This window comes from Oncorhynchus mykiss, chromosome 12 (assembly GCF_057628025.1).
Source record: "Oncorhynchus mykiss isolate SJ-2025 chromosome 12, ASM5762802v1, whole genome shotgun sequence".
Lineage (NCBI taxonomy): Eukaryota > Metazoa > Chordata > Actinopteri > Salmoniformes > Salmonidae > Oncorhynchus > Oncorhynchus mykiss.
In genome coordinates this window covers 92824763-92837244 of record NC_143033.1, presented here as the reverse complement: position 1 = coordinate 92837244, position 12482 = coordinate 92824763, and the positions used below count along the sequence as shown (strand labels likewise).

At 44.1% G+C, this 12482-nt stretch overlaps 1 protein-coding gene across 12 annotated transcripts in view; it reads right to left on the bottom strand.

Moving 5' to 3' along the window:
* Positions 1 to 12482, bottom strand: part of LOC149979447 (septin-9-like) — a 162887-nt gene that overhangs the window by 35986 nt on the left and 114419 nt on the right. For all 12 annotated transcript variants that reach the window (XR_016485409.1, XR_016485412.1, XR_016485410.1 and 9 more), the window contains one exon: positions 1484 to 1705. Coding sequence is in view for 6 of the 12 variants with exons in the window: in XM_090194104.1 (XP_090050230.1) it covers positions 1484 to 1705 (222 nt within the window). In the remaining 6 variants the exon portion in view is untranslated. The remainder of the gene's footprint in view (positions 1 to 1483; positions 1706 to 12482) is intronic.

Genomic DNA, 12482 nt, shown 5'->3' with positions numbered 1-12482 from the left:
CATGTTAACTCACCCACTACCATGATGTTGATCTGTTTGTGTGGGTGTGTTCTCTCTCTTCATGTTAACTCACCCACTACCGTGATGTTGATCTGTTTGTGTGGGTGTGTTCTCTCTTCATGTTAACTCACCCACTACCATGATGTTGATCTGTTTGTGTGGGTGTGTTCTCTCTCTTCATGTTAACTCACCCACTACCATGATGTTGATCTGTTTGTGTGGGTGTGTTCTCTCTTCATGTTAACTCACCCACTACCATGATGTTGATCTGTTTGTGTGGGTGTGTTCTCTCTTCATGTTAACTCACCCACTACCATGATGTTGATCTGTTTGTGTGGGTGTGTTCTCTCTCTTCATGTTAACTCACCCACTACCATGATGTTGATCTGTTTGTGTGGGTGTGTTCTCTCTCTTCATGTTAACTCACCCACTACCATGATGTTGATCTGTTTGTGTGGGTGTGTTCTCTCTCTCCATGTTAACTCACCCACTACCATGATGTTGATCTGTTTGTGTGGGTGTGTTCTCTCTTCATGTTAACTCACCCACTACCATGATGTTGATCTGTTTGTGTGGGTGTGTTCTCTCTTCATGTTAACTCACCCACTACCATGATGTTGATCTGTTTGTGTGGGTGTGTTCTCTCTTCATGTTAACTCACCCACTACCATGATGTTGATCTGTTTGTGTGGGTGTGTTCTCTCTCTTCATGTTAGCTCACCCACTACCATGATGTTGATCTGTTTGTGTGGGTGTGTTCTCTCTCTTCATGTTAACTCACCCACTACCATGATGTTGATCTGTTTGTGTGGGTGTGTTCTCTCTTCATGTTAACTCACCCACTACCATGATGTTGATCTGTTTGTGTGGGTGTGTTCTCTCTCTTCATGTTAACTCACCCACTACCATGATGTTGATCTGTTTGTGTGGGTGTGTTCTCTCTCTCTTCATGTTAACTCACCCACTACCATGATGTTGATCTGTTTGTGTGGGTGTGTTCTCTCTTCATGTTAACTCACCCACTACCATGATGTTGATCTGTTTGTGTGGGTGTGTTCTCTCCATGTTAACTCACCCACTACCATGATGTTGATCTGTTTGTGTGGGTGTGTTCTCTCTTCATGTTAACTCACCCACTACCATGATGTTGATCTGTTTGTGTGGGTGTGTTCTCTCTTCATGTTAACTCACCCACTACCATGATGTTGATCTGTTTGTGTGGGTGTGCTCTCTCTCTTCATGTTAACTCACCCACTACCATGATGTTGATATGTTTGTGTGGGTGTGTTCTCTCTTCATGTTAACTCACCCACTACCATGATGTTGATCTGTTTGTGTGGGTGTGTTCTCTCCATGTTAACTCACCCACTACCATGATGTTGATCTGTTTGTGTGGGTGTGTTCTCTCTTCATGTTAACTCACCCACTACCATGATGTTGATCTGTTTGTGTGGGTGTGCTCTCTCTCTTCATGTTAACTCACCCACTACCATGATGTTGAGCTCGAAGCCCTGTTTCATGGCCTTTCTCCGCATCTGTTCCAGGATGGCATCGATGCCCACATAGCTGAAGTCCCCCATGCCAGGACCTGGCACAGTCTTCTCCACCTGGCACGCTGCGGGCACCGCCGGGGTCGGCATCATCATCTCGGGCACAGCCACCTCAGACATGGCTCTACTGCTGTAGCTGGTAGTGACCTCTGACTCTGAGGAGAGAGGGAGAGAGAAATACATGTCAGTACAAGTGGATAAACCATTTATTTCCTCTCGTGTGATCATGTATCTTTGAAATATACTGGACACATTACATGAGCTTCCTACTGTGAAATAAAGAAAATAATTTAAAGTAGCAAGATAACAAAAACCTGACACATTCAAGTAACCAACTTATACAGTTAGTATACTACACTAAACATATAGCAGAACCATATTGCTGTGTCATCAGAAACAAGTGAAGGAGTTGGAAGGATGGTTTTCTACACAGCTGTGAGGAGCTAGTTACTAGCTAGACATAACTTAGCTAGACCCGGGCTAGAGCCACACACTAGTCTGAACAAACCGTGTTTGTTCAACCGTGTTTCAGCACCACCCGGGGCCTTCTGCAGTACTGAACCAACTGTGTTTCAGCACCACCCGGGGCCTTCTGCAGTACTGAACCAACTGTGTTTAAGCACCACCCAGAGCCTTCTGAAGTACTGAACCAACCGTGTTTCAGCACCACCCGGGGCCTTCTGCAGTACTGAACCAACAGTGTTTCAGCACCACCCAGAGCCTTCTGAAGTACTGAACCAACCGTGTTTCAGCACCACCCGGGGCCTTCTGAAGTACTGAACCAACCGTGTTTCAGCACCACCCGGGGCCTTCTGCAGTACTGAACCAACAGTGTTTCAGCACCACCCGGGGCCTTCTGAAGTACTGAACCAACCGTGTTTCAGCACCACCTGGGGCCTTCTGCAGTACTGAACCAACAGTGTTTCAGCACCACCCGGGGCCTTCTGAAGTACTGAACCAACTGTGTTTCAGCACCACCCGGGGCCTTCTGAAGTACTGAACCAACTGTGTTTCAGCACCACCCGGGGCCTTCTGCAGTACTGAACCAACAGTGTTTCAGCACCACCCGGGGCCTTCTGAAGTACTGAACCAACTGTGTTTCAGCACCACCCAGAGCCTTCTGAAGTACTGAACCAACCGTGTTTCAGCACCACCCAGAGCCTTCTGCAGTCACACACTTACTCAGTCATATTGAAGTAAACAGTCTCTACTGAGGGTTAGATACACAGTACATGTTTGTCTGACCACCGCAGGACTCATATACATTCATAGAATAATATTCTGTATATTTTCTGAGTTACAGGAGGACCCCCTTGCAGATTCTAACTCAAGTTAACTATGTATGCTGGGTGGTGTCTGATCACCAGGCATATTGTTTAATATGGTGTGTCCTGCTGATGATGAGAGAGTGAAAACCTGAAACCTGACCTACTCACAACTCTGGAATCAACAGTGCTATTAAGGATGACTGACAAACACACACACACACACACACACACACACACACACACACACACACACACACACACGAGGAGGACAGTCAGATCCTCGCTTGGAGCCACAGGGGCAGGCTGCCAAGAATTTTACAGCCATCAAGATTCCATCCCCCCTCCCTCCAGCTAGTTACAACTCCGATAACAACAACACTGAAGAGAGAAACTCAGGAAAATCCCAGAGTTCACTGTAAAGACTACTACACCAGGTTCTGGTAGGAAGATAATATGCTGGTATATCTTGTTCACAGAACACTTGATACCAGTCTGTTTTCAAAAGAAAAGTCTTGTGAATTGAGTATGATGTCAAAGTAAATGTTTCTATAGAAACGGGCAGAGTTAGAGACACACCTAGCCTATAGGGAACTAGCTCCGACTGGCCTCCACACCACTTCCCCATCCTGGTCCAGACACCAGTCACCCTCTCCTCTAGTAGTTTCCACTGCAACAGGTACAGAATAATACTGATCAACATGTCACTATTGTAACTTCCAATACCTGGCTCTACCCTGTGCTTACTGTTCTTGACTGGCGTATAGGAGGGTGGTTGGTCATAGATAGATCTGGTGACCAGAATGTTTGTGCTTCAACCAACTCTTCTGTCATGTGTGTTGTCATGGCATACAGTAGAAGAGAGGATGACTGAGGAGTTGGCTGAAGCACAAACAGACCTGGTCACCAGGCTATCTACAGTACAGTACAGGGTTTTTCTTTATTTGGACTATTTTCTACATTGTAGAATAATAGTGAAGACATCAAAACTATGAAATACCACATACGGAATCATGTAGTAACCAAAAAAGTGTTTAACAAATCAGAATATATTTGAGATTCTTCAAAGTAGCCACCCTTTGCCTTGATGACAGCTTTGTGCACTCTGGGCACTCTCAACCAGGAACCAATTTTTCACCTGGAATGCTTTTCCAACAGTCTTGAAGGAGTTCCCACATATGCTGAGCACTTGTTGGCTGCTTTTCCTTCACTCCGCGGTCCAACCCATTCCAAACCATCTCAATTGGGTTGAGGTCGGGTGATTGTGGAGGCCAGGTCATCTGATGCAGCACTCCATCACTCCCCTTCTTGGTCAAATAGCACGTACACAGCCTGGAGGTGTGTTTTGGGTTATTGTCCTGTTGAAAACCAAATGATAGTCCCACTAAGCGCAAACCAGATGGGTTAGCTACTCTGCCTCTCACAAAGACACGGCGGTTGGAACCAAAAATCTAAAATTTGGACTCTGACCAAAGGACAGATTTCCACTGGTCTAAAGTATATTGCTTGTGTTTCTTGGCCCAAGCAAGTCTCTTCTTCTCATTGGTGTCCTTTAATAGTGGTTTCTTTGCAGCAATTCAACCATGAAGGCCTGATTCACTCAGTCTCCTCTGAACAGTTGACAATTAGTTATGTCTGTTACTTGAACTCTGTGAAGCATTTATTTGGGCTGCATTTTCTGAGGCTGGTAACTCTTATGAACTTATCCTCTGTAGCAGAGATAACTCTGGGTCTTCCTTTCCTGTGGCGGTCCTCATGAGAGCCAGTTTCATCATAGCGCCTGATGGTTTTTGCAACCGCACTTAAAGAAACGTTCAAAGTTCTTGACATTTTCCGGATAGACTGACCTTCATGTCAAAGTAATGATGTACTGTCGTTTCTCTTTGCTTATTTGAGCGGTTCTTGCCATAATATGGACTTGGTCTTTTACCAAATAGGGCTATTTTCTGTATACCACCCCTACCATGTCACAACACAACTGATTGACTCAAACACATTAAGGAAAGAAATTCCACAAAATAACTTAAGGCACACCTGTTAATTGAAATGCATTCCAGGTGACTACCTCATGAAGCTGGTTGAGAGAATGCCAAGAGTGTGCAAAGCTGTCATCAAGGCAAAGGGTGGCTACTTTGAAGAATTTCAAATATAAAATATTTGTTTAACACTTTTTTGGTTACAACATTATTGTGTTATTTGTTATTTCATAGTTTTGATGTCTTCACTATTATTCTACAATGCAGAAAATAGTAAAATAAAGAAAAACCCTTGAATGAGTAGGTGTCCAAACTTTTGACTGGTACTATATATCCAGCTAACCTCACATGCCAGTCACGTACTGTAAACAGAGTTACTTACAAAAGGCTCTGACTGATGTAAAAGACTCATTGAGTGAGGTGAAGTGCAATGGCTCATCTCCATGGTTACAGAGACAAGACGATGCAGTGTCCATCCCAAATAGAGTCACTGCTCAGCCCTTTCCCTTAGCATCAGGGGACACTGCAGAACCCCTTTGGAGAGGATGGGGCATAACTATCTGACCATGGTACAGAACTGCTATGATGAGTGTTACAACAGGCTCTGCAAGGTGAGGAGTGAAGGATCATGGTTAACAAGGTGACAGTGTCTCGACCCTCCCTTCGTTAAATAAGAGTCACAGATTGTCTCTTTTTCCTTCCCTCTTCAGGGGACACTGCAGCACCCCTTTGGGAGGATGGGCCATACATGTGTAACGGATGTGAAACAGCTAGCTAGTTAGCGGTGGTCCGCGCTAAATAGCGTTTCAATCGGTGACGTCACTTGCTCTGAGACCTTGAAGTAGTGGTTCCCCTTGCTCTGCAAGGGCCGCGGCTTTTGTGGAGCGATGGGTAACGATGCTTCGTGGGTGACTGTTGTTGATGTGTGCAGAGGGTCCCTGGTTCGCGCTCGGGTATGGGCGAGGGGACGGTCTAAAGTTATACTGTTACACATGTACCTGTCTGTTCCCTCTACAGGGAGCCAGAGAGCTGGGTACGTCTTGGCTGTGTTTGGGCCTGTTTAACAAGAAGTAAATAGAAACACACACTAATCTCCCATTCCTGGTTGTTAAGAAACGTCTAGTTTCGAGGGTTTAGAGGGTGACACTATAGGAACGATGCAGGGATTAGGGCTGGGACAATACCAGTATCACGATTCAAAGGATTCTAACAACCCTAGCTTTGTACGTTGACAGCTCATGAACCCGATGACACTAGGTACACTACTACAACACTACCAACCAACAGCACATACAAGAGGGCCAGACAACCTTTCTGTCTGACTACACTGCTAAAACGTTGTGCAACTTTGTGAAGTAAATGTAGCCTTTGTTTAACCACGATCAAATCCCTAGAGGTTAAAACCCCTCTTCAAGGAGACCTGGAAATGAAGTAAACTAACTCTAAAAACTCGATAGCAGGGGTATTCAACTCTTACCCTATGATGTCCGGGGCCTGCTGGTTTTCTGTTCTACCTGATAATTAAATGCACATACCTGGTGTCCCAGGTCTAAATCAGTCCCTGGTTAGAGGGGAACAAAAAGCAGTGAAACAAACTGGCTTCGAGGTCCAGAGTTGAGTTTGAGGGCTCTACAGTATGTCAGCCCAAAGTGCATAACATGGAACTGATTGGATGTCGTTATTATTATTCAGGGATGCCTTGGCCTGCTGTGCAGCGCCGAAACATAGGTGTCTGAGTGCTTTTTGGAAAATGACCCTATAAATCTGAAATGACCCTTGACCCTTTCATTAGTTAGAACGTCTGGTTGGCCATTTCACCTAAACAGCTGGGAGACATTAGCAGCACATTATCACACGGGGACAGGGAGAGAAGGACCAGTTAACCAGACAAGAAAAGCAGAGGAATGGATGAGGGTTGTGTGTGTCTCAACTTTACAAACATGTAATTCATTGAGTATGGTTCCAGTCGGTTTCCCAGAATGTGGACAACATCCACATTATCACTGTGTTTGCTAGCTGACAACAAAACCACCTTCAGGATAAAACCAAACCTAATAAGCCACAAACTGTCAGCCAAGCAGATTGTAGATATGAGTCCAAGTGAAGATGATCCTGTTTCATCTCTACCTCTCTAATTCTAAAATGGTTATGAACAGTCTATGTAGTTATAAAGCATTATGCATGGCACATGAAGCTTTATGTGATTGTAATGCATTATAAACAGGGTATTCGTAGGGAGAGTTATCAATGTTTCAGAGTAGAACAGATGTCAGTTGAATAGTAACAGTCAGCAGCAATCAGTGGGACCATAAGGTTCAGTGTGGAGGCAATATGTTGTCATGGATGGATCCCTCTAATGATCATTTCCTGGAATTGAGTGGATTACATTACATAGGCTACATCCCTCTTTAGAATGGGATGTGCAGTCTTTCGGATGGCAGTCTTTCGGATGGCAGTCTTTCGGATGGCAGTCTTTCGGATGGCAGTCTTTCGGATGGCAGTCTTTCGGACGGCAGTCTTTCGGACGGCAGTCTTTCAGACGGCAGTCTTTCAGACGGTAGTCTTTCAGATGGCAGTCTTTCGGATGGCAGTCTTTCGGATGGCAGTCTTTCGGATGGCAGTCTTTCGGATGGCAGTCTTTCGGATGGCAGTCTGTCCCGAGTGGCGCAGCAGTCTAAGGCATTGTGTCTCAGTGCTAGAGGAGTCACTACAGACACTCTGGTTCAAATCCAGGTTGTATCACAACCGGCCGTGATTGTGAATCCCATAGGGCGGCGCACAATTGGACCAGCGTTGTCCGGGTTTGGCCGGTGTAGGCCATCATTGTAAATAAGAATTTGTTCTTAACTGACTTGCCGAGATAAAGTTTTTTTTAAATAAAAGAAAAAATGTTAAACAGATGGCCTGACTCACTGTGGTTATTAAAGATCTCATGGCACTGCAAAGAGAAGAGGACATGTCATTAAAATGACTTTATTTAGGTGACACTCATTGTAAGAGTAAGGGTGTTAAGCCTGATGTCATGGCTACATTCCCAACCTGGCCCTCATCATTTATCATGGAAAGGGGGATACCTAGTCAGTTGTACAACTGAATGCCTTCAACTGAAATGTGTCTTCTCCATTTATGGGCATCTAATCATCCCAGATTCCAACTCCAGTGGGCTCTCCTATCCCTTAAAACTCTTCAACCAGGTTGTTGCTGTGAAGGGGTGTGTCAACCTAAAATTAAATAGAGATTTCCTTCATTTCGATATGAAATTAGCAAGAAAAATGCATTTCGTAAGAATCCACAGAAAAATGCTTTTAAAATTCCCACAAAAAAATAAAAATACTTTTCCAGATTTACTGGAATTGTTGTGCTCCTGGTTTCAATTATGGCCCATAAAGAATGTTGTTTTGTCTGTCATAGCAGAGTATGCAGTTCCTTTGCTCTGTAAATAAAGACAGAAGTCCCAATACCAGAGAGAGGAGAGGAATAGACAGGAGAAGAGCGGAGAGGGGAATAGATGTGATTTACTCTCTCCATGCATAGCTTGGGGCATTCCCACTTAACAGCCAGCTAACTACAAACAGGCCCTAAATATATTCCCAAAAAGTGTGTTATGCCCCCCCGCAGGCCAGATCCATATGTTTGACACCTGTCCTACACCGTCTATAATCTAGCCCTGCATCTACTGCACATTGTGTCTTCAGGAGGGAGAACATTTTGTAAAACAGGGAAGAACTACATTACCTAAACTAGTCCAATTGGTGCAAACACTAATTATTTCAGTTTTTAAACCCAATGTGATATGTTCACCATTTGTCAGATGATGTTAATCAAAAGGTTAGGGCTGTGGTTAGTTGAAATGTTATTTGGGACAATGCAAATGAAGTGCTGACTATGCAAATTAAGTTATATGTTTATGACATCATTCCTCCCCTAACTGATATGACATGGGGGGAGGAGGGGGGGGGGGGGGTGTTAAGTTCATAAGCACTACAACTAGAACACTTCCAACCTCACTGTGCTGGTCACAAACCTTTTTATGAGTGTACTCATAAAAAGTGTACTGAGTGTACTTTTTCTCCACATTCCGAGACCCATGAGAGAGAACAAGAGAAAGAAAGAGGGATCCATAAAGAGGGCAGAAGATAGTTCGCCTGTCGTCTACAGCTTTATGGTAATAGCCAGAGTGAGGAGCCATCTCTCAGTCTACATGTTCACAATGACATTTTGTCCATAAGCTCCTTTCTAAAGCATATTGAATACACTACTCCAAACTATTATTAATCAAGAAATCAGAAAACAGACTTCCTCTAACAGTCGAAAGTCCAACTAGTTGTGACCGAGTCCTGGTTTCATTCTTCCTATGAATTTCTCAGGTCAAGAACCTGGGAGGAAAGAGAGGAAAGAGGGGAAGAGATGACAATGCATGTGAAGAATAAAAGAAAGCCTGGCATCATCAACACTGCATATGAGCCATCAAATCCTGGGACAGAGAAGCCATTGTCAGGTACAGTGCACACATGATGAGTCACCGTCATATGACAGAGGCTGACACAGCAGTACGGAGGCCAGCCAGTAAGACCAGGCATTACTCTGCATTATGGTACAAATACCCCCTAGCCAGACCCAAAGAGAAGCCCCAAAATGAACCGGGGAAGTGTTGTGCTTGCTTATATGCGGGTGTGTTTGTGTAGCCAAGCCCGTTTCCCAGGGTCCTCTCCATTTCTGGTCTCCTGAGAATGTGGCCTACGACCCCACAGGGCTGTGAAAGCAGATGTTGTCACCTGATGCTGGGGATATGTACTGCTGTGTGTGTAGAGTTGTTTACCAAACACATCTGTATGCCCAAAACACGACACAATCTCAGACACTCATTTAAAAATGTATGGACAATAAAGACATAAAACGACGAAGAGAGCATGTTCTAACACTCCAACATATTTTCAAGGTGTAATCGTCTTCAGATTGTAACAATGTGCATCGACCTGATAAAACCTACATCAAAACATGTAACTTGACAAACGGCACCCCATACCTACCACAGACTCCCAGTGATAGAGTCAGAGTGTTTCAGAGGAATGTTAGACAGACAGAGGGGTTGAGGGGTTCATTCAGTCATGCTGCAGTGCTGTTATCTGTCTCATTATCTGACCCGTCACTGTTTCTGACAGAAAACAGACAACGCAACGACCCCTAACTGCCTACACAACACAGGGACATTATCTACCTGTGTAACATAAACACACATAAACACACATCGACGCAGAGTCAGGTCAGATATGCAGCATAGTCTGGTGAAAGTATGCATAGGACCATTTCCTCATTATGTTGAGCAGGATCTTTTTACACCAACTGTAGATTCCTCCTGCGACACCAGCTCTTAGCCTGTTCCCAGATCAGTCTGTGCTGTGTAGCTAACTACTATGGCCATTGTCATGCCAATCATGTTTGACTATGGGAGTTAGCAAGACAGCTTCAAATGGAAGTGAAAGAGTCCACTTCAAAATTAAAATCTTTACATTTTCAGTTAAGACGCGTCTTTAGCCCGAACCTACACAATTGTAACCTGCCTGACTGTTTACCATTCTGTTTCCACCTAGTTACCATTCTGTTTCTGCCTTTTCTGCCTAGTTACCATTCTGTTTCCACGTAGTTACCATTCTGTTTCTGCCTTTTCTGCCTAGTTACCATTCTGTTTCTGCCTCAGTCATTATTAGACTAATGTTAATTGTAACAAGGTCCATCTAATGATATTATCTATGAGCCTTTTTCAGAGAAGCTAAGAGAACGAGCCATTAGCCAGCAGCATTAACTGTGTTGACTGTGTTAACAACCCTCCAGACAAGCTTCAATGCCATACAACTCTCCTTCCGTGGCCTCCAACTGCTCTTAAATGCAGGGAAAACTAAATGCATGATCTTCTACCGATCGCTGCCCGCACCCGCTCGCCCGTCCAGCATCACTACTCTGGACGGCTCTGACTTAGAATACGTGGACAACTACAAATACCTAGGTGTCTGGTTAACCTGTAAACTCTCCTTCCAGACTCACATTAAGCATCTCCTATTGTAAATTAAATCTAGAATTGGCTTCCTATATCGCAACAAAGCATCCTTCACTCATGCTGCCAAACATACCCTCGTAGAACTGACCATCCTACCGATCCTCGACTTCGGTGATGTCATCTATAAAATAGCCTCCAACACTCTACTCAACAAATTGGATGCAGTCTTTCACAGTGCCATCCGTTTTGACACCAAAGCCCCATATATACTACCCACCATTGCAACCTGTATGCTCTCGTTGGCTGTCCCTCGCTTCATACTCGTCGCCAAACCCACTGGCTACAGGTTATCTACAAGTCTCTGCTAGGTAAAGCCCCGCCTTATCTCAGCTCACTGGTCACCATAGCAGCACCCACTCGTAGCACACGCTCCAGCAGGAATATCTCACTGGTCACCCCCAAAGCCAATTCCTCCTTTGGTCGTCTTTCCTTCCAGTTCTCTGCTGCCAATGACTGGAACGAACTGCACAAAACTCTGAAGTTGGAGACTCATATCTCCCTCACTAGCTTTAAGCACCAGCTGTCAGAGAAGCTCACAGATCACTGCACCTGTACATAGCCCATCTGTAAACAGCCCATCTATCTACCTACCTAATCCTCATACAGTATTAATTTATTTATCTTGCTCCTTTGCACCCCAGTATCTCTATTTGCACATTCATCTTCTGCACATCTACCATTCCAGTGTTTAATTGCTATATTGTAATTACTTCGCCACCATGGCCTATTTATTGCCTTAACTCCCTTACCTCATTTGCACTCACTGTATATAGACTTTTTGTTTTATTTTGTTCTACTGTATTATTGACTATGTTTTGTTTATTCCATGTGTAACTCTGTGTTGTTGTATGTGTAGAATTGCTATGCTTTATCTTGGCCAGGTCACAGTTGCAAATGAGAACTTGTTCTCAACTAGCCTACCTGGTTAAATAAAGGTGAAAAAAATAAAAATAATTAGCAGTAGCCTATTACAGGTCATGCTATTGCCGGTTGTTTGTTTTGCTGAGGTCATAGTGTATCAGTGTGGAATTGTTCTCTGACAGCTAGTGTTGGGGCGCAGGGTTCCAGAATCTGACCTTTGACTGACCTCTCTGCCCGAGTCACTGGTACGACTACAGAGAGAAATAACCTCGGGGAGAGAATTAGGGAGAGGACTGCTTTCAACAGAGTTGTGCTAAAACACCTTAGCAACCCAAATCATGCAGCTTGGTGTATTATGACACGCTACCTCTGGACTGGACTTTAATTTCCATCACTGATCAACACATGTTCTCATGGCTCTCTTGTCCCTCAGCAGACATATGGTGAGCAATATGTTTGGAACACGCAATCATAATTGAATCGCAATATATACAGAATGGAGAGAATCGCAATACATACTGAATGGAGAGAATCGGAATACATACTGAATGGAGAGAATCGGAATACATACTGAATGGAGAGAATCAGAATACATACTGAATGGAGAGAATCAGAATACATACTGAATGGAGAGAATCAGAATACATACTGAATGGAGAGAATCAGAATACATACTGAATGGAGAGAATCAGAATACATACTGAATGGAGAGAATCAGAATACATACTGAATGGAGAGAATCAGAATACATACTGAATGGAGAGAATCAGAATAC